This window comes from Crocodylus siamensis, chromosome 12 (assembly GCF_052110815.1).
Source record: "Crocodylus siamensis isolate JL-2025a chromosome 12, ASM5211081v1, whole genome shotgun sequence".
Lineage (NCBI taxonomy): Eukaryota > Metazoa > Chordata > Crocodylia > Crocodylidae > Crocodylus > Crocodylus siamensis.
In genome coordinates this window covers 44,586,909-44,610,946 of record NC_143406.1, presented here as the reverse complement: position 1 = coordinate 44,610,946, position 24,038 = coordinate 44,586,909, and the positions used below count along the sequence as shown (strand labels likewise).

Sequence of the window (24,038 nt, the reverse complement as noted above, 5' to 3'; positions counted from 1 at the left end):
GTAAAGGCACCCTCAAATTAGTCTGGTCATCTTGCAAATAGCCAGCTGGTGTACAGTGCCATCCTATTGCTGTTTCTGGATTTCCCCTTTAACAGTGCCTGTTTTACTGTCTGTTAGATGGAAGGGAAAATATGTCATTAACTTAACAGGGTTTTTTTTAAACAAATGGGAAAACAATGCAGAGGGGTTTGCATTTAGGCTTTCCAGGTTATGTTACTCTTCAGCTCAGCAGAGTTCCAACAGTGCATCCAATGCCCAACTTTGTACCATTTAAGTACCCTTTTTGGCAGGGATTTTCTTGGTTTTTTTTAACCCTTGGTCCCTCTGATCCAGTTGCTCTTATTCTTTCCCAAATTCAGCTCTTAACTGTAAGGTATAAGTTCAGTGCACTCTAGTAGGTCTATTTTTGCCAGTCCCTCAATGCGACATTAACATGCTTGGAATTTTGGCCAAGGGGAAGGATTGGGGTGAGTGGGCAGTTGAAGCACATTTGCTAGCAAACTTTCCACTTTCAGAGAAATCTTATCCTGTTCAGAGAAAGCATAGAGAATACTCCAGAGGCCCAGCAATATCTGCCTTGCTGTCCCCAGGGACCCAGCTCTTATCTTGGACTTGGCCAGTCTCTTGCAACCTAAAAGTGGAGAGTTGATGGATCCCCTCCCCAACCAGACATCCTGTCTAGATTTTTTAGACTGCAGGATCTCATTTAGAAAAAAATCTAATAATGGTAAAGGCTTCCCTGCTTTAGGAGTAGCTGACGTAAATCTAGGGCCCTCCTCAGGAGATGTCACTCATAAATTAACAAGGGTCTGAATTAAGCTGATGCCAAAAGATGCTAGAGAGATGTGGGGGTAGTAGCCGATCTGTCCTGGATTTAACTAGGTACACTGGGAGACTTCAGCACCTTTCTAAATGTGCTTACTTTTGCTTATTCTTTTACTACAGCAGTTGGTGTGGTAAGTGAAAGACCATCACGCCATATCTGTACTTAGCTTTGCGATGTGGCTTCCGTAATGGGTGGGTTTTGACTGGAGATGAAGCCTTGAATTTTGAAGCCTGTGTTGAGAGAGAGGCCCTGAAGAAATCTCCGGGTTGGGAAGCAGAACATTAGCTTTTATATGTCCAAGTGCACGGATATTTGTGCGTACAAGAGTCTGTTGTTGAAGCTTGAGTAGTGTGGTTTGGAGTGGTATACTAAGCAGCTTTACTGTATGGCTGAAAATCTTTCATTTTGAAAAGAAGGCCACCCTTTTAAAGGGTGTGAGTTGGATGTGGAGGTGCAGTAGCAAAATGTCTCGTCTCAGCGCCGGGGACCTTGAGTTCAAATCCTGCTCTGGGCTTGTGCCACAGTCCACCCTCATTTGATTAATTGTAAGTGGATACCTGGTTATCCAAGCTGAGAAGCTGGAGACAGGTAGGCAGTTTACTGGCCTTATCACTCCGTCACATGCCTTCACTATGCCAGTCTGATAAGCCTGAGGTTTGGTTAAACATTTCAATTGGTTGCGACAGCAGAAAGACCAATTTCAGAATCTGTTTGCCCAGAGACCCTTTTATTTCATAGCACTTCTGTTTTTGCAGAAGACTGTTAATGATAGAATTATCCTATCTGCTTTTGGGTGGTTGAGGGTTGGCACTGTGCAACTGACTTGTGACAGTTCTGGATACCTATGCTGAAGATTTTGCGTGTTGCTTGTTCCTATCCTGACTTTGCCATGTTGGCAGATGTTCTCTGTTGTAAGCGATCTTTCCTCCCCATCCACTACCTCTAAGCAGATGTCTGCCGTAGTCCCACCCAGAAATGATGTCATAGCAGGGTTTTCTCTTCTTTTGACTCAGTTGAGTTGAATCAAAGCCATACTCTGAACTTTGATAGCCTTCTCTTCTCTCCCTTTGTCCCTGGCGCAGTCAGAACTTAGCTGCATGGAAGGGAGCTGCACATGTTCATTCCCAACCAGCGAGCTAGAGAAGGTGCTTCCAGAGAACATCCTCTGTAAATACTATGAGCGGAAAGCGGAAGAGGAGGTTGCTGCTGCCTGTGCAGATGAGCTTGTCAGGTAAGCATCCAAACCACAAAGCAAATGGGTCAGAACTGATGTGGGCAAAAAAAAGGTCAGTCTCCATGTACCCTTGCAGTAGGCTCAGTTCAATGGCCTGAAAACTTAGTGAGCTTACCACAAGCAAGGTGGCGGGTTTTTCAGAGGCCTGCATTTTAATTGGAAGGGGCTGATTTTTATTTCTGAACATCTTTTATTACTAGAGGTGAGGATTCTTTGGTCAGAAACAGATTAAAATGCAGGAGAGAGTTGCATCCCTGCTGGCTTGTCAGGCGTGCACTAATCCTTTGTATGAAATGGTCTAAAGCTGCCCTAAGCTTGTGGCTTTCAGAGCACTTGCATGGTGGCAAGTCAGAAAAACACAGTATTAGGATCAGTGAATCCTTTTATAGGCTGGCCTTGAATCACAGCCCTGTGAATAGACACATGGAGTTGTCCTGCTACATCTGCTTCACAGCAAAGGCTTGCTAAGTACAGTACGTTAATGCTATCTTCTCTTGGGCGGTAGGTGTCCTTTCTGTAACTTCCCTGCTCTGCTGGACAATGACGTGAAGCGATTCAGTTGTCCCAACCCTCGCTGCAGAAAGGTAAAGGATCAATACTAGCTAGTTAATCTCCTCTGGAGTGTTGGGGTAATAGCTGGAGGGTTTTTGGCCTTCCTAACAGCTGGAGGCCTGCAGATGGCATGCTTCTGGGGGAGGTATGTAATTTTTTAATTGGAAAACCAAGGTAGGTAATGATATTCTAATAAAGCACCAGAATAAAGGTCACTGTTTTTTGGGGGCACTGTTAATATGAACAGAGTGAAGTCCTCCTTTGTGTGATTGGCTTAGGAGATAGTAGCAAAGGAGTGTGCTTCCAGGTACTTAAACATAGTGTTTTGCTTGTTCACGTGTTTAAAATGATCTCGTAATTGGGCATCTAGACATAAAATGGGCAGCTGTAACTCTGATTTTTGCTTCCCCAATTTAAAGAACCCAAATTACTTGGTGGAAATGGCTTTTCCCATCGTTGCATGTCACCATCTTGACTCCAGACATTTGGAAGGTTTATATAAATCCTGTTCATTTGAAGTGCATGAATCTGGTAATCTCCTAAAATCCACTAAACTGTCCATTTCCCCTTTCTCAGTAAAGGATGTAACCTTCAGATGGGCTTGGGGACTGAACTACTACACTTACTGTCAGCTATGGGGGTAGCCCCATTTAGTTAAAGCCAAAATATATTGGCAGGGTAGAGTGGGGAAGGTTTGAATTACTGCTGCATTTGCTGCATCTACTCTATGGACAAATTGAGTTTTGTTTCTGACAGACTCAGGTATTAAACACTAACATTTGATTGTAGGGCTTGGTTGGGGTGGGGAAGTTATTAATTGACTAGAGCCAATAAGTTCAGGCCAAGATAATGTTGGTAACTGAGGACTAATGCCACCAGAGGCCTCGTGCAACTAAACCCACAGTAGCACAAATTCTCGTGCAGTATTTGGAGAACTGCATGACTAGTAGAGATTTACCCTAACTTCAGACTCTCTAATGAATTGACCTTGTAGTTGCCTTCAACCAAAGCTCTGGGTTCTTGATTCTAAATTACACGGCCACTTGATTACAGGAAAAAAAGAATTGCTGTGTGCTGGAGGTCAGCTTCCCCGCCCCCCCCCCCATAACTCATGTTGCCAAGAACATATCTCATTACCATCAGCAACTGAGCAGAGGACCATCCTGATTGAAGAATCAGCAATTGCCTTTTGGGTGCAGGATCTCTAGACCCATGCTGTTAGCAACTAGCATTTGGGGATATAGCCCGGTCCGTTGTCTTACATTGCTGATCTCCGGACTTGTGGCTGAGGAAAGTTAAGTACCGCTAGATGGCACCATTGACTTGTGTATGAGTCGAATGATCTTTGAATTCTTTGAAGTGCATGGCACGCATCAGTACCACAGAACAGAATTCAGCTTCCATTAGCTGAACGCTGTAGTGCAGAAACAATTAGAAGGGTTTCCAACCCCCCATCAATTTTGACGTGACTGTCGCCAGTCTTGACTGTCACCATGGCAGTTCTGCTACCACTGAACTATTACCACTGGTCTGGACAAAGTCTCTCCTTGGTTGGACTCGCAGGGGACAGAAGAGGGGAGTCCTAGTGATGGACCTATTGTGTTCACCCTCCACCTATTAGCCTCACTGTGCCCGGTTCCAGGGTCTGTAGTGATGTCTGACTCTCCCCAAACTCTTCCAGGTCAGCACAGTGGCTAGGCCAAGTCCGGGCGAAGTGACAGAGAACTCTGCACTCCTTGAAGTTGAAATCATTTAGCTTTTGACTTGCAGCAACTCTGCTTAGACCCAGGTGCTCTCGGGTGACTAGGGGTGCATCTCGATCTCTTGCTGGGCTACAGTGGCTCCATCCCTCTGTAGCTGATATCTGAGTGGGCAGAGTGGCCAGTGGAAGGGAGGCATTGCCAGTCGCCTACAGTAACTGAATGGGCATGTGATGAGCATGTAAATGGGCCTCTACCATCTGTCACTGCCATTGTGACTCCAGCTGTGTTATGTGAAGTTTGGCTCTTCATTAGCTGGCCAGGCCTTGCATCTTAACATCGCTGTCTGCTGGGGAATATATCGAAGCTTAATTTGCCAAGGACAAACGTAGCCCAAGCAACCATATGACCACGAGGGATTCGCTGCTGAACTTAGGTTGCCATTTCAGGGTGGGTTTTAGGCAGTGTAGTCCTTGCTGGCTGAAAGTAAACCACCTTAAGCATCAAGACATCTTACTCAATTCTGGACTGAGCCACTTGTGCCTAGGAAGAGCCTGCTTGTGATGTGGGCTGAGGGTTCGCAGTTTGCAGCACCGCTCTGACAAGTCAGGTGCAAGTGGACTGAGTTGCTGCTGCTGAGTGGCTCCGTCTCAGTCCTGCTGTACTAATCTGTGGCCTTTTTAGGCCCCTGAGTAGCAATAGTATGCGTTTCCTCGGCTTCAGTGCTGCCTGTTGCTTTCCCATGTGTCGCGACTTACCAACATCTTTCCCAACTGAAGCTACCTGACGAAATTCTTCAACCACTTGCTTTTCATGCCTCTGAGTGGTAGAAGTGTGTGCTTTTCCAGAGGGAAGGAGTTTCCCTCCAAGAAGGGAGACCTTCTCCCCTCCGTCCCACCAGCCTGCACCCCCCGAGCAGCTTGACCGCAGTGTTGTGTGTGCTGGCAGCACAGTCTGCTGTGGTTACATGGCTTGCTTGCCAGGATCCCAGATCCTACGTGTGATGTACAGAGATGGTTGCCCCTCTTTGCAGTCTCAGCACAAAGCACTGCAGGGCTTTCAGCCAGCTCTGAAATGGGAAGGTGAAAGATGTTGTTGCCATGGTAATCGTACATGCATGAAGCAACACTGTCCCTCTGCGTGTGCGAGGAGGGGGAAGGGCCGGTGCTGGAGAGCTCTGAACATGAGCAGTCATTTCATAGGTGGGCAAGGATTTGCACTTACATTTTATAGTCTGTTGTGTTTCCCAGATTCGCTGCCAGCTCCAATTTCTGATGCAGGAGCTGTCTCACTCTGGCATTGCGGGATGCCTTTTACCTAGAGGCCGGGGTGGCCAAAGGAAATACTCACGTACAGCTGACCTGAATAGCCTCTGACCAGACAGCTGCCAGACCCTTGCAGTCGACAGCTAGAGTTCCCTGTTGATGAGGCTGTGATTAGGCAGTACCTGTGCCAGGTGGAACGGCTGTGAAACATCATGCCTCTGGAAGCAGCGGGGCTTGGCTGGTACCTTTTTATTTTGAAGGGCTAAGTGTTTCTGTCTGTTTTTCAGCTGCTACTGAAATGTACTTCTCAGGATGGAGTTCAAGGTGTCTGCTATGAACAGTCCTACGCAGCTGCTTTTAACCTTCGTTCTCCGTCAGCACTTAAACCCTGTCTAAGCTTCTACAAAGTGCCGCTTAGCAAGCTGTGTCTGAAAATGGCTATTTCCAGCAGGATCCAACACCATGTCCCCCCAGCCTATGCTAATAGACTCAAACCATGCTGTGTAAGCTGCAGCAATTTCATCAGGGGTGCCCTTTCTTACTAGAAAGGCTGGGCATGGCCTGATCAACTGGTTTACAGGCAATTAGTGAGGTCTACTCCTTGAACTGGGGCTGGCACACTTTACAACAGCCCTCTGGCAGCCCCACTCCCTAGTGGTGAAACGAATGGCTCTTCTGCTGCAAGAAGAGGCAGGAATGCATCTCAAGCTGTCTACGACTTGGTTACATCCTGTCCCTTGCTGTCAGGGACAACACTGGTCTCTTCCAAGGGCCCCCAGCAGAGATGGCACTGCTCAAGGGCAGGGTTTTTTTTGTCAAGGAACATTAAACAAATGGACAGTGCCCTGCAGGAGTCTTGTACCTGCATTTTATGGCTTGGAGTGTTGATGTCCTATCCAAGTTAAATGCCTTTGCGGCAGGAGTCTTAAACCGCATTCGATGCGTGTTCTGATCAGAGCAAACTGGGTAGGAATCCTTCCATTTAAAGACACCAAACCTTGCCCAGAATACACTTCCAGCTTTGCAGCATATGGAGAATTGCTCAATTCTCCTTGTTTTGCAACATGTTTTCCCAGCTGCTGAAGAGTCTGCTGTGCCTTGTTCAGCTTCCTGACAGCAGCACAAACAGTTTGAAGGTCCCATGGCCCCATGTCAGTCTCCGTTCAGTGGTTCATGAGCCTGGCCTCTGTACGTGTTTTCCCCAAGCAACTTTATTTAGGATTTAATTGTCACTTTTATTCTACCCTTGGGGAACAGTGCTGGAGACAGCTCTTGCTTATGGTGAACTCTCCAGTTCTTCTCAGGGCTGTTGACTCCTGCTCACAGGTGATATGTCAGCGGGGCACATACCCCCCCAGATTTCTGTGCTAATGGTGGGGTGCAAGCATGGGGCTGAAGCAGCAGTGAGGGTGGTGGCGGCACAGAATTGTGCCCCCGCACTCAACGCTTATGTGGTTTTTATGCTCCTAGTCCTCCTAGCTTCATTTTTTTTCAATTCACATGGTCTTTCTCTTGCTGCCTTTGTTGAGTTTGTTGGGATCAGGGAAGGTATGGAAGTGTGGAGTGGCCAGTCTTGCTGTTCGCTATACGGATGGCGTTTGGCCATGAGTTGCATAGCATATGTATGCATCCATGTCCCGTCTGGGGAAATATGTTCACTTGTGCTGTGTCGAGGCTCTTGGCTGATTGCCCTACCGTCTTCCTTCCGGTGCAGTTCCTCGTGGCAGCATGGCTGAATGTCATCCTCCTGCAGGGCTCTGGGCTTTCTCTTGGAGCCCAGTGCTTCCACTGCCCCCTTCCAAGGGAGCCATACAGATGGGAACACGCTCCACTCCAGGGCTGCCAAAACCACAACAAATGGCAAGTTTCCGTCTGGCGTCTCTGCTCAGCTCGAAGGCACTCTGCTGCTGGGCAGGCGATTCATTTTTCTACCATAAAAGGGCAATGAAACTTGCCTGTAGCTTTGGTGCTTTCTGCACTGCAGTGAAAAAGCAAAGCCGGGGAGATGCTATCAACTGCGGCACCAGCAATGCTGCTGCAGAGGCTTTTGTGATTGCAGCCTCTGCTCCTGCAAGGGATGGGGAGGGAGGGGTCAAGGCCAGCAGGAGGGGTGAAGGTAAGTGTAGATAATACCCCATTAGCATTTATTGCCCAGTACTCAGACAAAGCATTCATGGTGGAACAATTTGCTTAAAGACTCACAGTAGGGATAGTGGGATTGGGTTTGCACCTAGGGTGCCTAACTCTGCAGAAATGAGCAGAGGGCCAGAGACTTTAGTATCTTTTGGGACAAGCTTGGCACCTTACAAAACCAAGGCCCTTTGCAGAGACATGCCTGAGATGCTCTTAACAGGAATGCCCAGTCTGTGTGTGTGAGAGAAGAAAATAGCTTCCATCTGGCATGATGAGAAAGGTCAGTAAGATGGGATGTGTTTGTGTATCCAATAGAAAACTTCCTAAAACAGGAACTCTCAAACCAGTCCCTGTAAAAATAGACCACGAAAGCCAATGCAGCTTGCAACAAAATTTATCCCGGGCTCGGTTTCTACCATATATAGCAATATCCATGAAATGAAAAGATGATCTTCTCTTTTTGTATGCTGACCACAGAATGCATCCTGCTGGATCCATAAGGGGTGGTGCTCTCTTCCCTTTATACTTCTGCACTCCGGGCTGTCCTGAGTAGAGGTAACAAACTGGACATGACTTTATGTGGGTTGGAAACCTTTGACTGCTGCATGCTAGTAGGAGATCAGTTATTCACTCTTTCCATTTACATTGTGGCCAGGTTGAGTCCTGAGACCTTTGGAGGTGGGGCCCTGGGGATCTCATGTGTGTGTCTTGAATTGCTCTGATGCTACACGACTTGTTGATATTTCAGACCAAAATACAATGAGGACTAGTTCTTGATCCACTGGTGGATTTCCTGGTTGCAACAGTACTCTGCACAGGTGTGGCATGACCTGAAAAGAGAGGTGATTAGCTGTGTTAGTCTGAATCAGGCAGAAAGCAGGGCAGGATGACACCTTAATTATTACCTTGTTTAGAGAGGCATGAGCTTTCACAGGTGACAGCTTACTTTGTCAGATACAGTGATGGACTTGCTGAAATGTTGTTTGCATGGTTCCCATGGAGCGGATGATTAGTTAAGCTGATATTGCTACCATAGAGATGGGGTGGGGTGCAGGGTTGGGGGTTCAGATTCCCTGATTGGCAAGAGGGGGGAGCAAAGGCAGGTCAAGGGGAGTCTCTACTGCCCAATATTAGCTTTAAATTCAGCCTCCCCTTCCTGAGATTCCCTGGAAGGTAAATGGAGGGAGCGTTTAGCTTCATTTCTTCTAGCTGATAAGAAACAAAAGAGGGAGTAACTCGTGATCACATAATAGAAACACAGAGTCAATTCTGAACCTCTGCAAACCAGAACTGCTTGGTCACTTTTTCCTCGGGTTAAAATTGAGGGTTCTCAGTCTCACAGTTTGTTTCTCTTTAGAGCAGGTGGTGAGGTTAGGGACAGCCCTCAAAACCCCTTCCTGCATCAGAAATCCAGCACTGGAAGTAACTTCTGGAAGGGAAAGGCCACAGGATTCACCACAAAGCAGAGATGGAGAAGGTGACCCAGCTGTAGCGTGACATGAAGCCCCCGAGCTGCTATGGGGAGGGAGCTTGCAGAGGCTTGGTCCTGGGACTGTGGTTCCAAAGCTAATTTCTAAAACACTGTTCTGATTCAAGACACTCCCTCTGCTGCCTCCTGTGCCCAGAGTCCTGCCACAGCAGTCTCATCCACTAAACCTCCTTCCTGCCTCTCTGAACCAGTTAGCCTCTAAGGTGCTGCCCTGCCTTGCCTTCCTGACTTCAGGATAACATGGCAACTACTCTCTTCCCTCAAAAGCAATGAGAGCAGCCTGTGGTGGGGTGCCTCTGCCGCAGCTCCCCACAGCAACTCTGACCACTGTGCCTTTCTAGACAGTGCATCAGAAAGGCATGTCCTTGCATAAAGGCTTCCCCTTTCTCTTCGCTTGTAAACAGGTTTTAGCAAATGAGATGAGTCCTTGGTCTTCCTGGGCTGGTTTGAGGCCTCTATCTAATGTCCGCTGGGGAGGCTGTCGGAGGAGTTTGCTTCCTAATTTGGTCACCGTGTGCTTCGGGCTGGCTTGCTGCGTTCTTTTTCTTTTTTTATTTCTTTAAAAACAACTTGCCCTTTATATACTGTAGCACAGGGGAAATGCTCATATCTGCAAACCTCCAGTTAGTCTCGCTTCCCCTCACCAGAGGAAGTGATACTTAGGAAGTTCTCTGCTTAAAAAACAGTGACTCAGCTTAGCTTGCAGGCTGAAGACCTCCCCCCGCGCTCGCGCACACGTGTTTGCACGCACATGTGCACCTCCTTCCCTCCACCCCGTTCTTTGTGAATGCTCTTAGTGAGCTCATTTCAGCCTGCTGGCTTTGAATCCTCATTTTGAGCTGATAGGGCTGAAAGGGGGTTGAATAATAGCCCTCTTCTAAGGGGAGGAGGTAGGATTTAGATGACTGGGGTTTTTTTGCTGTATTTTGTTTTTTAAGGGGAGTGGAAAAACCCCTTCCTTTTGGCTGCATGCAGTTGCATTTACGTACCAGTAAATAAGTGTACCAGAGGCCTTGCTTTTATACACGTGTGTAGCAAAGGGAGTGGGTAGAGACTTAAATCAAGCTTTTCCTAGTGGCAGGAGCACTGATTTTTGTCATGCCTCTTCACTGCTGACCTCAACAAGAATTCTGGCACTATTTAAGAAACTGCAATTCCCTAACATTGGGCACCGGTGATCTGACATGTGTGAGCCTACTGACTTGTGGAATAGGCAAGGATGATGCACACGCACTGCTTGAGGTACCTGTAATACTCTGTGGAACAGCACTGGCTTTTCACCTTAGATTAAGAGGAGAAACACCTACCAAACCATCTTCAGCTGCTGCAAGTTGATACAGTTTTTTTTTTCCATCCATTCATCTCATCCATTTTTTGGTTGAAATGAGTAGTTGTGGCTGCTGCATTAGTCAGGCCAGTTTTAGCAGTACAGGGTGAGTAATGGCCACAGTTGTCTCGCCTGGAAGTAAATGTGGAGGCAGACAGCTGAAGAAAAAACGAATACCTGGTGTGAAGCCTCTGTTTTCATTTGCGTGCTGTGCTTCTCAGGTGGATCTGTGTAGGTTGAATCACTGCCAGCAACATTAAGAGTTTATCTTTCAAGAGACTTGGGGATGTTTCCTGGAGGAATAAGAAACTTGCAGTCATTGCTGAGGTGGTGCCATATGTTTCACACCTTTCAGGGGTCTGAGAGGGTTTGAAGTATGTATCCTAACCTGTGAACTTGGGCCCTCCAGTAGATTCAGGACCTCGTTGTCACTCTCTTCTACGACTGACCTCCACTTCGTAGGCTGGTAACTCTGAAATGCAGCATTTACAATACAGAGACTGCAGGCAGCAATAGCGCTGTGTGGGTTGAAAGTGAGTTTTCTTTTAATTAAAAGCAAAAAATTAACTGTATATCTTCCTACATTGTCATAGTACCTTATAATTAGCCCTGACTGCGTCAGGCCCTCCATTTGCTGTCTAAAAGGAGTAGTATACACCATTAAAGATCTCAGTAGGCCAGTGGCCCCTTACCCAGTAGGCTTTCTCTTACTGCTTTTAACCTTCAGGCCTCTGCATTCATGCATCCACTCTGTTACGGCTGTTGCATTATTAATAGGGCAGTAGCAATCCAGCCAGAACGCTGGCATTACTAATTACTACTTGTAACAGAGGAGTGAGGAGCAGGGTAGAAACTGGGTCAGGAAGCAGTGGCGTAATGAAGTGATACTACCAGAACCCCCAACGACCTTTTGTGTGTATACCGGGGAGGGGAGGCAGAAGGGGGGAGTTAAATATACAGGTATACACACCATTGCTCTGTACCATGTTTGTGCACTTCAGATGCCTGGGGGCTCCCTATTTGCATCCAAATGGAATAGATAGACATTATGCACAGCCAGAATGGCTAACAGCATATTAACCCACTGGGGCTGGCTGGGAAAAGGAGCGGTGTGCTCTGTGTCCTAGCGGTGCTGACTTTTGTGATGCTACTACTGCTCTCTGGACATCCATATTGGAGAGGGAAGCCCCTGCTGCTGCTAGTGTCTGCACAGGGTGGCAGAGCATCAGCGGCTGGGTTATATCTGTGCCCAGGTGAGAGCTTGGCACATTACATCCATTCAGCCTGTCCTTGGTAGTACGATGAAACTGGCCATCGGCTGGCCAGCGCTCGGGGTCAGTGAGGAGGGGGGATGTTTTTACCAAATGACACTTTTTAATTAGACAGGACACCTAGAATATTATTGTGGATGCTTTAGACCCTGTATTGAAACAACAGCCTCAGTCCTGGGGAGGGAGTTGCCGTCTGAGAACTGGCAGGCATGAGGCAGTGACCAATAAACAAGCCCCGCACAAAGACTCGAAGTATTTCAAACCACAAAGATCTCCATTTGGAAGACAAGTTCCCATCTGGTACTTCAAGCTGCATGCAAGACTTATATATTTTTTTTAAAGATAGGCTTTATCTAAAGTAATTTTGTTCTAGAAAACCAGCACTTAGCCTCATTGACCAGCAGCTTTCATAAAGTCATTGACCTTAAAACCACAGACCTGATCTGAAGGGAGGTGATCCCGGGGGACAGCAGGACTCTGCAGCCCAGTGTCCTCACCTGCAGAGAGAATTGTGAGCAAGGGGGTGGCGGGAGGCCTGCGGTCCAAGTGAGGCTGCCGAGGGGTTAGAGATGTGCTTGCTTAGTGTTGCTCATTTAGCATCCCCTGTTTAGCTCTTACTGGCTACAGGAAACATTCATGATTAAATATAAACTCTAGCTGCTGCTATTGTGGTTCTGAGCTCATCTTTAAACCTGGCCTTACTTGTGTCTGGATCTTGTCTCGTGTTCTTGAGTTTTGGTCATTATACCTCTAACCCCAGTCTATTCTTACTGCTTCATTTATGTGACCATTGAAAACTATTTCCTACCACTGCTCTTGTTCCCTCCTACGTAGCAAGCAACACCTCTTCCACCCAGATGGATGCTGAAACTCAGGGTCCTAGTGCCAAGACTTCAGAGGGACACGGCCTGGCATGTTTGGCTCATGATGATTCCTGTCTCGGACACAGATAGGAGAGCAGAGGTGACAACGTGGTCTCTTTGCTGCCTCTAGTGCAAGCAGAGCAGATGTTTCCGGGAGTCAAAAGGAGCATTAATGGAATGCGTTGGCCCAGGCTGATGTAGAACATTGCTACAAGTTTTCGGGATGAGGTCAGCAAGTACTAAAAGCTGATGGGAGTTTAATGTGGGGCCTGCCTTTCAGAACGAAGGGGGTCATCTGGGAAAGCTGCAGCTAATGGAAGCGCAGGCCTGCTTCTCATAAATCAGTGCCAGAGCACTGAACAGACAGAGCTGTTTTTATACCCCCCAGCCACCCACATATCTGTAATTAGCCATTCGGCGGCTGTTCTCCTCACCAGGTATTGATATTTTTGTGTTTAGCATTAACTTTTCAAGGGGAAGAGAGGGCAAAACAATGGAGGGAGGCTGAGCTTTCGCTAAGCTCCCAGCTTATGGGGTTCTGCCTCCCAATTTCACTCAGTGACACTGCAGTTTCAGCTCTGGGTCCTTGCAGGAGAGGGTAGGCAAGAGCATCCTCACGTATTTATCATGAACCAGCTGTCCTCTGGGTAAGAGACCACTGATTTGGGGATCTGCAGTGACTTTGCTGCGAAGCAGGCCTGGCATCCAAAAAACTGTAGAGGGCAGGAGGTGGAGTATACCTAGCACTGATTAGCGACCGCATAGTCTGTTTTTAAATTTGTCCGAGATCGGTTTTTCTAGGCAGCAGACGTTCCGCTCTCCTAACCTCGTTAGCAGCCCACGTGCTTCCTTTAAAGCTAGTGCCCGTAAAGGGCCATTGTCAGCCAGATTAAGATGGCCTTATTTGTTCAGTGATTCATCCCCAGGGCAATTTAATCTGAGCAAGTGTGGTTTTTAAGGTGGCTTTGTTTTGTTTTCACCAACACAGACTCTTCCTGTCTCCTGGGTTGCTGTCAGGAGACCACATGCCTCTTGGTTAGGTCATGAGGGCCAGTCCCTCATTGGGGTTTGCTTTTGTATTGGGTGTTTGAACAGCCATACCAGTACTGCCACAGGGCAGACATGCCGTCCTGTGAATGGGACCAAGCCGAGGACCCTTCCTCCCTGAGGTCTTGCTGATGTTAAAACAGCCTCGTGGTCACACAGCCATAACCAGTGTCAGAGTGGTGTTGGGGTTCAGTTTTTTTGATTAGCTCTTCTCAAGTGGCTCTTACACTGGCTCTGCCTTTGGCCTCCCGGGAAGCCTTGGGTATTGCACTTTCCTGCTCCCTGCCTCAGTTTCCCCATGTGTGAAAAGGGGGTGATAAGCCATCTCCTTTTGGATGTGAGAGCCAATGAAAAGAGCAGTATAAGAGCTGGGTGACTGTACATGGAGAGTGTTAGGCTGATGTAACGGGATGGTTGGCTTAACTTGACAACTTGGCTTTATACGAGTAGAACTATCTCCTGCAATAGGACCTAAATATTCCCTGTTATTAATACTGTCACCCAGGGAGAAGACTGAAACTTTCTGCATGCTGCATTGCAAGAGGGGAGACCTTTCAGGTAGCCAAGATCCAAACCAGTTTCTCTTCATGGTGATAAACTGCTTCTGGGTGAATTTGGCATCTCCCCTTTGGGTTTTTCAACACAAACACTGTTCCACCTTTTACACACTGCTTTTGTGCCATGTGTCAATCTCCATGCACATTTGCTGAGATTGCCACCACCTCTCCTCACAGTCATCTTTTTCTCCCTACCTCCTGGTAGCTGGGGACAAGTTGTACCATCAGCTGTAGCGTGATCAGTTGAGGCTTTGTGGTGAGTGAGTATTTTGGCTAAGTAGGAGTTCACTGCAGAACTGATATCAGTGGAATTAAGAAAAGCTTTTTCTCAGAGTCCTCCGTCATGTGGCCTTCACTCTTGTGCTATGCTTTAGCTTATCCTAAGAGGTATCTGGGACTTAGACTTCTATGAAGTTCCTAGTCTAACTCATTTCATGCCGTAAACAAATGTTCAGCTAAGCTGCTTGGGGAGTTAAAAGGTACATGCTTTAGGACTGTGGCTCTCAATCTTTCTGGACTCAGGGCACCCCTCAGTGGGCTTGAGGAACCCCTCCATACGTTTTGTATATTTGGTGGCACTGAATTTCAAAAACAAATCTCTGTATTACAGAGCTTACCTCCTTGCAGATGGGGTGGAGTTAGGAGTTAGGCAGAAATGAACCTGAGCCCACGCTCGTCTGCTTGTCTCTTTACACCTCCCTGATCTCGTTGCACCTCAGGGCACCTTTCAAAGGATCTTGTGGCATCCCAGGGTGCCCCAGAACCCTGGGTGAGAATCACTGTTTTAGGATGTCTGGTAATGAAATGAAGCCTTACTTGTTCTGGAGCCGCAGCCTAGTCACAGCTGTCGGGTGTGTCATGGATTTTTTTAATTGTGTATGCACACGCTGTGGAAAAATCCATGACTTCAGACGCTGGGATTTTTGTGGGTGGGTGAATGGTGCCGTAACAGATGGACCAGTTTTTATTTGGCATCTCAGTCTGCCAGACCAAACCTGCGTTGGCATGGGAGGCTTATTACAGCTGCTGATTCTTAAAGGACCAAATCAGCCAAGTCGTTCAGGGTGCCTGAAGCATCTGCAGTTAGATTTAACTCCATTCATAAGGGATTTTATTTTAAGTTGGCTTTTCAAGAGGCAGCTCCTATATCCCGCTCAGTCCAGTTGCTTGTGCACAAGTTTGTTGGTTTTAGGCATAGAACTAAAATGAGAAAGGCAAAGGCTTATGTTGGTGGCACAAAATGCTAGTCCCAGTCTGAGAGCAGTGAGGGCAGTGTGTGGCTCAGACTTGTCTGTACTAGGACTCTTTGGATTTGCTAGGATAAAACTGCTCTGCCCCAGCTCCCTTGTGATGGTTCTCAACCCTCAGGTAAGCATCTAAAGGGGATAAATGTGGCCTGGCCTCAAGTGCACAGGTATGCACTGCAGTTGGAGGCTGCAAGGGGCAGGCTTAAAACCCAGCTGGGAACAGTGAGAAGAACAAATCTCTAGTCACAGCAAGGAGCAAAATGATTTCCTAAAGGTAAGTGGAGCTGTGCATTGGCTACAGCTTCTAGAGCTCCCCATTCCCCTGTGAGCTTTGCAGAGTCGACACAAACTCAGAGCAGCAGGTGAATAGGAGGAACGCTCCCTTCTGCCTGCATCATTACACATAATGAGACTCCCTGCCCAGACACTACTCAGGCTTCCTTGTTTTGAACGTGAAGCTTCATTCTTTTAGAACAGAAGCTGATAAGAGACCTTGTGCTTTATCATAGAAATGAGGGAACATCTTCTAAAAGTGCCTCAGCAGTTGCAAATCTTTACAAAAGAGCCATTAAGTATGGAAATGAACTCTGTGTGTGTTTGATGCTGCAATGCGTGCATCTTGTTTCTCTGACCATTCGCTTGCAGGACTAGATAGATGGCCACTACAAGGCTGTTTGACAGGATGGGCTTTCACAGTTAATATGTGGTCTTGGATTAACTGCCTTTTGACATGGACTCCACACCTTACAGCTAGAAAGCTTTGTTCTTATATAAACATATCCAGTGCTGCTTTATAGTGTGCTGTTTTGCTTCACCAGTATCCTGCAGCAGAACTGCATAGATTAGTTGTGCTTGTATCAAGTGCAAGGTCATATCTTCTAGGCGGCATAATCAGATGGAACTGGATTCTGGACTGGATAGTTCCTTTGACAAGGCTTTGAGAGACATGGTGTAGAACCAACTGAGTGTGAATTCCCAGGGCAAGGGTGCCTAAGAAAGCCAACACAGTCTGTGCAGGGGACTACAAGGAGTTTGAAGGAGGTGGTGGTCCACATTGGCAGCACTACATGCCTCATTTTGATGCTGCCACTTAACGCAGGACAAATAGACGTTCAGAAAAGGGCCACAAGAATTACTTCAGTTCTGGGAATCCTGTCTTACTGTGAGAAGTAAAAATTAGCTTTTTCTCAGGGGCCAGTGAAGATATGGCTTGATCAGTCTACAGATACCTACACGGAGAAGAACTCTCTAATGTAGAGGACAAAGCCACAGTAATTTTCAGTGCCTCGAAGCTGAAGCTGGACAAATTCAGGTTAGAAAAAGATGCAGGGTTGTGACAGTGAGTAGTTGGATAACTTGACTGTGGCTGCAGTGGATTCTGTCACTGAAGCTTTCAAGACAAGACTGCTTGCCTCACAGAAAGAGAGACTTTAACTTGCCTGGAAACTAATGTAGGACTTACGGGATGCACTTCCACGGTTTCTCTTGTGTAGGATGTTGGATTAGAGGATCTGTGGGCGCTTCGGGCCTTGATCTGTAAATGCATTTCCTAATGTCCGCTGTTTGCCTTTTAACTTCAGGCTACAGGCGTGCTAGATCATGCAAGGTATGTGAAGCTGGATGTGAACAGGCTTGGCTGGGTGACTCCCAAAGACCCTGGCAGCTGTGAGAAGCAGTGGCTTTGATAATCAGTAGTAGTCTCTCCCCTTGAATGCCTTACGTAAGTGTAGCATAGGGAAAGATTCTCGTTGAGGCCTTTAGCTCATTTGGCTCATGTCTTTCCACGTGTGTCTGTGTATAACAAATGGCTGGTACTGCAGCAAGCTGGGACAGCATCCCATCTCCCACCTTCATGCTTTACTGCCTCATAACTATGTTCCACGTGGATTAGTGCAATGTGCTGAGGAAGCCACAGTAATAAAACACAACAAAATACCACCGTGCTTTTTCCAGAAACTCCCCCAGCATCACATGCCATTGCATGCACAACCTGTTGACCTACACTGCAGTAATCCCAGTAGATACCTTCTACTGAGATTAACAAAAGGTGGAAGCAGATACACATCCCTGTCCATTCAAATCCTGTATTAAACCCAGTGAGTAAGATAGGGGAGGTGAGCTACTGAAGCCAGGTAAGAAAACTCTGTCCAAGTCAGAAATCCCCGGGCCTGGGGGCATTGCTTCGAGTCCACATGGGATGAGGAACAGAGTTTCTGCTCTTGCAGCAGAAGCAAAGGTGGGAGGCTGGAACAGAACAAAGCTTCACTGGGGTTGTGTGCTTTGAGGATTGAGGGAACAGATGCAGGGAAGAACTGGGAACACAATGTCTGTGCTGCTAATAGTTAACTAGCATGGGTGTAGAGGGGGAAGAGAGGGCCTGTCTGCAGGAAGATAAGCAAGATCCAGGAGGCTCTTTTGCATGTCTGGGAAGGGCAGAAGCAGGAGAGGAGCCCTGCATTGTAGGTGTCCAATATTTTAATTACTGGAAGAGTAGCTTGATTTAGAGACTCCAGCTGAAAGTGTGGGAGTTTTTTGTGAAGAGCTGGAGTTGACTGAGGACAGAGCTGATGGTTGTTGGGGATGGTAGGAGTGAAGATGTGCCAGTGGAAGGCAAGTGAGCCTGTTTCCTGGGTGTGGTGGGCTGCAAGTAAGGTTATTCTGGGACTGACTAGGATTCAGGTGCAGTAAGTCCAGATTTTGAAGAGAAGAAACAGAATGGCTCCTCTCCCTTTGCACCTGCAAGCAGATACAAGTGAAGGGCTGGGAGGCACTTGGGTCATTGAATTGCATTGCAAAATTGGGGGTCCAGTGTGTGGTGCAATGGACGTTGAAGTGAATTAGCAATACCCATTTCTGGGGTTGGAATTGGGAGAAGGAAAGGAAGACCTATGCCTGGCTGAGGCCAGTTTTTTTTGTCTGTGCTTTGATCTTAAAGCATCGTTTAAGCGCTCCATAGGAGTTAGTGGCTTGCTCAGGCTTGTAAGGTGAGAAGTCATTTGTTCCTTTTGTATAGGGGGGACAGCAAGGCCCAGGCCTTCTCAACCCTTTCTCCCTAGTTTCTGAAGAGCTGGGAGCAAATGCGATTGGAATAGGTGCTGGCAGCAGACAGCAATGCCTTTGCAACAGGGTCATGAAAACCAGTTCTTTGGGTCTGGGAAGTAAAGGCACAAAGTGGTCCTTCTGCCTTTGGAAGCGTCTCCCTGGAGTCTTCCACACTCCTATCGAAGTCGCGTGTCTGGCTGCAAAAGCGCCTGTCTCTCCACAATGAAGGGGCCCTTCCTTCAGGTTTAGTTGGCTTTACTGGTGCTCTGGGTGGGAGGTTTGAGCCATTCAAGATCTAAGCATGAGGCACTGTACTCGAAACCTTTCCAAATCTGGGGAGGACTGAGGTTTGGACAAAATCTGACTTGCTGCATGGCCCTGCAGGGGGCTGACCATCAGGGCTGTGTCCATGCTGTTTTTCCTGACTAATAATATGAGTGCGGTATAGTTCATGAAGGCCTTTAATCCACTGTCCCTACCCTGTGCCAGTGCAGGGGAGACATCACCCTAGAGCATTGGTTTTCAACTTGTGGTCCACGGACTTTGTCCAAGATGTCTGGGAAAAATGATTTGGACCAATCAGAAGTATGTGAATACCCACACTTACAATTCAAAGGAGTCTATACCTCCATTCACATTTTTTTAGGAGTCCTCAAATGAAAAAATCTTGCAAACCACTGCCTTGGTGCATTTCTTTCTGGGATTCTTCCCAATTGCCATGGTTAAAGGATGGGCTTGGCCGGCTGAGGTTTCATAGCAGCCAGCTCCTGCCTCTGGTTTGATCTTGCCAGTGTCCCTTCATTTTCTTCTAACGGATGCCGTACTGTAGGCGGGAGGTAGACTTAGGCTGTGCGGCTCAGTAAGACTTAGATAGCAAACAGCCATAAGAGGGCCCCAGAGTCCTATTCCTGAGCACTTGCTCCTCTGCCCACTGGTCCCTGCACCTCCTCTGTAAATCTTATCCAGACCGTCATTGCAAATGCTGCCTTGCGTTCAGTCCCGAGGGTGCTGCTTGTACTGATAGAGCTATATTGATTAGAAGCGCATCTTTCTTCAAGTTAAGTAGCTGCATCTGAATGTGGGTTCCTTTTATACCAATAGAGCTATTTGCCTTTCTGTACTGGAATAAATGATGGCTCTATAGCTATACTCTTATATTAGTTTAAAAGCACCCACAGTAGTTGGGGGTTGTACTGCTGTAAATCTACTGCGGCAGACAAGTTTGTGAGGCACCATTCATCTCTCCTAGTGCGGGTCTGGTGCCTAGTACAATGGGGGCCTGGGTTTGCTACAGCAGTAAAGTAATTGAGGCTCTGGGCTGATAACGCTTGAGAACAAAACCTCTGTGTAAAATGCCAGGTCCCCCACACAATGGTAGCCAATAGAAAAGGTTTCGGCATGGCTTCTGGGTTAAATATCAAGCAGGGTAGGAGTGGCTGATATGATGGGAAGAGAGATATCATAAACCAGGAAATGTCACTGCAGCGATGCATGTCTGCATGAGAGTGGGGCCTTTGGCTACGAGTCAGGGTGCTCTGCCAGTGTCAAGTGCAATTCCTTTTGAGTGTCCCCTTGCTCTTCCAGTCCTGTAGTACATGAGCACCAACACCCCCAAATGTTCCAGTTCTTAAACTGAATTCAGAGGGTCCTCAGGTGCTTATTACTGTAATATAGGAGTGCTTGGAAATGGAGAGAATCCTGCATAGATACCCAGTAGAGTAGCTCCAGTCTGGTGCCCTCTGCTCTGGTCTGTGAAGCTTCTGCAGAAACTCCTTTTGCTCTAAACATGCTCAGTGTTTTAAATTGTTAGCTTTTTCCAGTTGAAACCTCACTAGTTCATCCGAAATGTACACTATAGAGCGGTATATAGGAGCTCAGTGACTTCTCCCAGGATTGCTCGCTAAGCAAGACTAAACATACCCAGTCAAATGCTACTGCATCGGGAAGAGCATCCTCTTGCGTCTTGTCACCAGCACAGAGTGAAAGGCCAGGAAGGGCTAGAGAGATCTAGAAGCCATCTAATAATGCCTCTTGCTTGCATCTAGTTGCAGCCCCTCCAGGATGCTTTATTTCATAACCTTATCTCAAAATAATGACGTTCAGTATTTTTTAAGGCAAAACTTTAAAGGTATTAGGTCCAGCTGTGACTGCCTCCTGGGAATAGCATGCGATAAGCCTCTTAAAGAAAGAAATACTTGGTTTATTTCTCTTCCTATTAGAAGCTTGTTGGATTGCAGAGGTGAACACATCTGGTGTGTTTTGGAGGATGCCTGCAACACCTGACTCTCATGGACACAGCTGGTCAGACACGCATGGAGCTAGTGGCTATTGAAGGTCAGCCTTAAAAACAACACTCTCAGAACAATGCATCTCCCACTGTGCTGGTGTGCGGTGGACAGCTGCTCTATATTTAACTCTTTGAGTTTGTACCACGTGCTGGCAAAGCTTATTTTTTCCTATTTGACAGCTCTTTAATGAGCATTCACAATGAGGGTTAGTATGCGTTTGCCATTTTTGTGCCGCAGATTGCACTTCCAAATAGGAGGTCCCAGACAGGCCAACAATGATAGGAAGTGATTTTTTGTGGGCTTTTAATATAGCACATCCTTTCTACTCTCTGGGGAAGTCAAATAGTCATAGCTGTAATAAATGGCTTTTCCATAATGGTTTCCACAGCTGCTGAGGGCAGTCACCCTGCAGAATCTAAACCAGGGCATTGGGCTGTCACGCGGATGCTTTGCGTTGCTGTGTTACCAAGTGACAGCTTGTGCCTGCTGAGAAACAGACTCCTGCAGAATTTGGGGAAGACTTCCGGAAATGGGACGATGGGGAAATGCACAGAGTTTGTGACCAGCAGGCAGCAGTGAATGCCACATGGGGAATGATGCTGTCTCTCTAACGAGCCCTGTTAGACCTCAAAGTAGATTGTGAGACCTGGATAAGGAGGGTACAACACTGGATCCTGTTTCCTGCGGACAGAGCCTTCAGTGTAATGCAGAAGGGGCACTGGTGATAGTGAGTGCTCCTGGCTTCCTCCTGCTTAGGAAGTGAACACTGGATTTGGTTTGAAGCAGATGCTGCAGCTGCTTTTTCATGGGTGTGGGAGCCCTTTGTTTGCGAACTCAGACTGTCCACATTCACCTTTGGCTTTCTCTGGAGCAGGCTCTCTTACTTTTAGGACTTGATATGCCAAATTCGTTTTTGCCCGGCTATTTTACTAGCAAAGATATACCCTACTTGCGATGGGACTAGAGGCAGACACACACACCTCTGCTGGGAAATCTGTATTCCCAGCTGAGTGATTGCAAGCTCTCTTCCCACGTGCAACTCTCCTCAGAGAGAGAGAGAAGCATTATCTGGAGCAGACTTAGCCACTCTAACTCCTGTACCATTGGGCAGGGAATCAGTTATTCTTATAGCATTGCCTGAAGGGGCTGACACCATCCTGCAAAGGCAACTGCCAGCAGTTTTTGCGAAGAACAGTCTGTGAATACATTCGGTCTCTGCTGGGACAAATGTTTTATGCATCTATTCCAAATAGCTTCCAGAGCCATTTGCAGCCAACCTGTGGCTGAATGATTTCACAGGCCTAACGCAACTTCTTCTTTAAAAAAAAAAAAAAAAATCCTGTTAGATTTCTGCGTTGGTTATAATCTCCCAGTAGTGATATTCTGCCATCTGACAACTAGAAGTTGATAGCAGATGTGTTTAACTTCCCTATTTTTGGTTCTCCATCCAATACTAGGTATGACTGGGACAGTCTTTCACTCAAAGATTTTTGTACCAGGTAGATTTGATTTCGAAACCAAACCTTATGCTTTGTGGTTTTCAGAGATCATCTCCATTTGGAGCCCCAAACTGAAGTCTTGTCAGAACAAACTGCTTTTGCAGAATGGGTTTTTTTTACTTAAGGAATTTTGCAGTAAATTCCCAGGTGGTATTTTCCACCCAAATATTGCTGCTGTGCACTGATGTGTCATTCAGAAAGTGGTGTTAGCTGTAAACAAAAATAAAATTCAAAGTGGGTAAAATGCAAACAGTAAATAGCTTCCTCTTCATCGCTGAAGCTGTTTTTCAGTTTTAATCATCTAAGGACACTTGGTTTAATTTGTGTGTCTTTGAGCTTCTGTTAACAACTTTTTAACAGCTGCTCCTGAATAAAGTCATGTGAGCGCGCAGGGAATCCTGAATAATTCCGTATATTCAAGCTGCAACCAAGGAAGGGATACGAAGCAGGTGAAATGTGTACCTGCCTCATTAGTGATTAATGACGTGGCTGTGATGGGCTAGGAATTATACGAGGGTTAAGGATTTTTTGGGGTCATATCTTATTGAACCAGCTGTGTGGTTGGGATAAAGTCAGAAACATTTTAAAGACGTGAAGAATAATGCCTGGCATTTGAAATCTTGTCTTTTATTGGCTCAGCTGCATGGTTGGGATAAAAGATATTGCCCCCAAAATGTCGAATGCCATTAGGCAGGGGAGTAAGAGCAAGTGGAGAGTGCTCAGGCTTATTTGGACTCATGTCCAATGTGCAGACCAGCACTCAATCAGTGCTGGGTAGAAAGGGCAACTGTTATATCCCCCAGCAGAGTTGCTGCCTACAAGCCAACAGGACCCAGATTCAAGTCTCTTCCGGGCAGTGATGCTGTGAGTATCTCATCCAGAGGCCGACAGCGTATAGCCACCGCTGTGCTGCCTTCTCTCTTCAGGCCCACGACAAGATGTCTGCGTTCCCCGCACTCTGAAATCTTTGCTGTCCCCCATTTGCATCCTTAAACGGAGCTGAAGGATGTCTCAGTGAATAAGGGAGCAAGGGTGGTGGCTGGTAGGTGGTGTTTCCTGCGTTTTAAGGAAGTTGAAGTTCCCTGTTGTCGACATACTGCTTGCCCTCGCTGCTGTAAAAGTGGAGCAGATGGCTTCTTTTCCTTTTATGGCCAGGAGTGCTGGTTTCCCCTTACAATAAAAGCATAGGTCATAAGTGGAACTAGGCAGGAGGAAGGGGCTTGTTCTCACAAAGCCCGGGGTGGGGGGGTGTCCTTTGCAACACAGTCAATTCTAGTTCACAACAGGGTTGCAACATCTGACCAGAGGTGTTGATTGCTGGGTTCATTTAGTTGAGCCCTGTTGTTTTTACAGCAGCCATTACCAATTTTAACCATCCATGTTTTCCAAACCATGCAAAGAAAACTAGAATTGGCATAGATAAAGATGGCTCTCAGCCTAACACTGCTGAATTCATACCAGCCCAAGAAGGTAACTATCCCCTCTTTGCAAATACATTTCAGCCCATTGCACTCATAATCCCAAATCCGGGATGTCTACAAAAGGCTGAGATCTCATCCAGTATGGTTTTTCTGGGATACCGCGAGCCTTTTATCTAGCAGGTAGCATAGTCAGCATGCCAGCTCTTCAGAAATGCTGCCTTTTACTTTGGGGCTTCCAAACAGTGGATGCCCGGCTGGATAATTAGCAACAGATGGT

General features: G+C 47.0%; 1 protein-coding gene across 1 annotated transcript in view; it reads left to right on the top strand.

Annotated features, from left to right (window-relative positions):
• Positions 1-24,038, top strand: part of RNF216 (ring finger protein 216) — a 97,562-nt gene that overhangs the window by 35,498 nt on the left and 38,026 nt on the right. The window contains exons 11-12 of the mRNA XM_090023946.1: positions 1,909-2,057; positions 2,566-2,644. Coding sequence (XP_089880072.1) covers positions 1,909-2,057; positions 2,566-2,644 — 228 coding nt within the window. The remainder of the gene's footprint in view (positions 1-1,908; positions 2,058-2,565; positions 2,645-24,038) is intronic.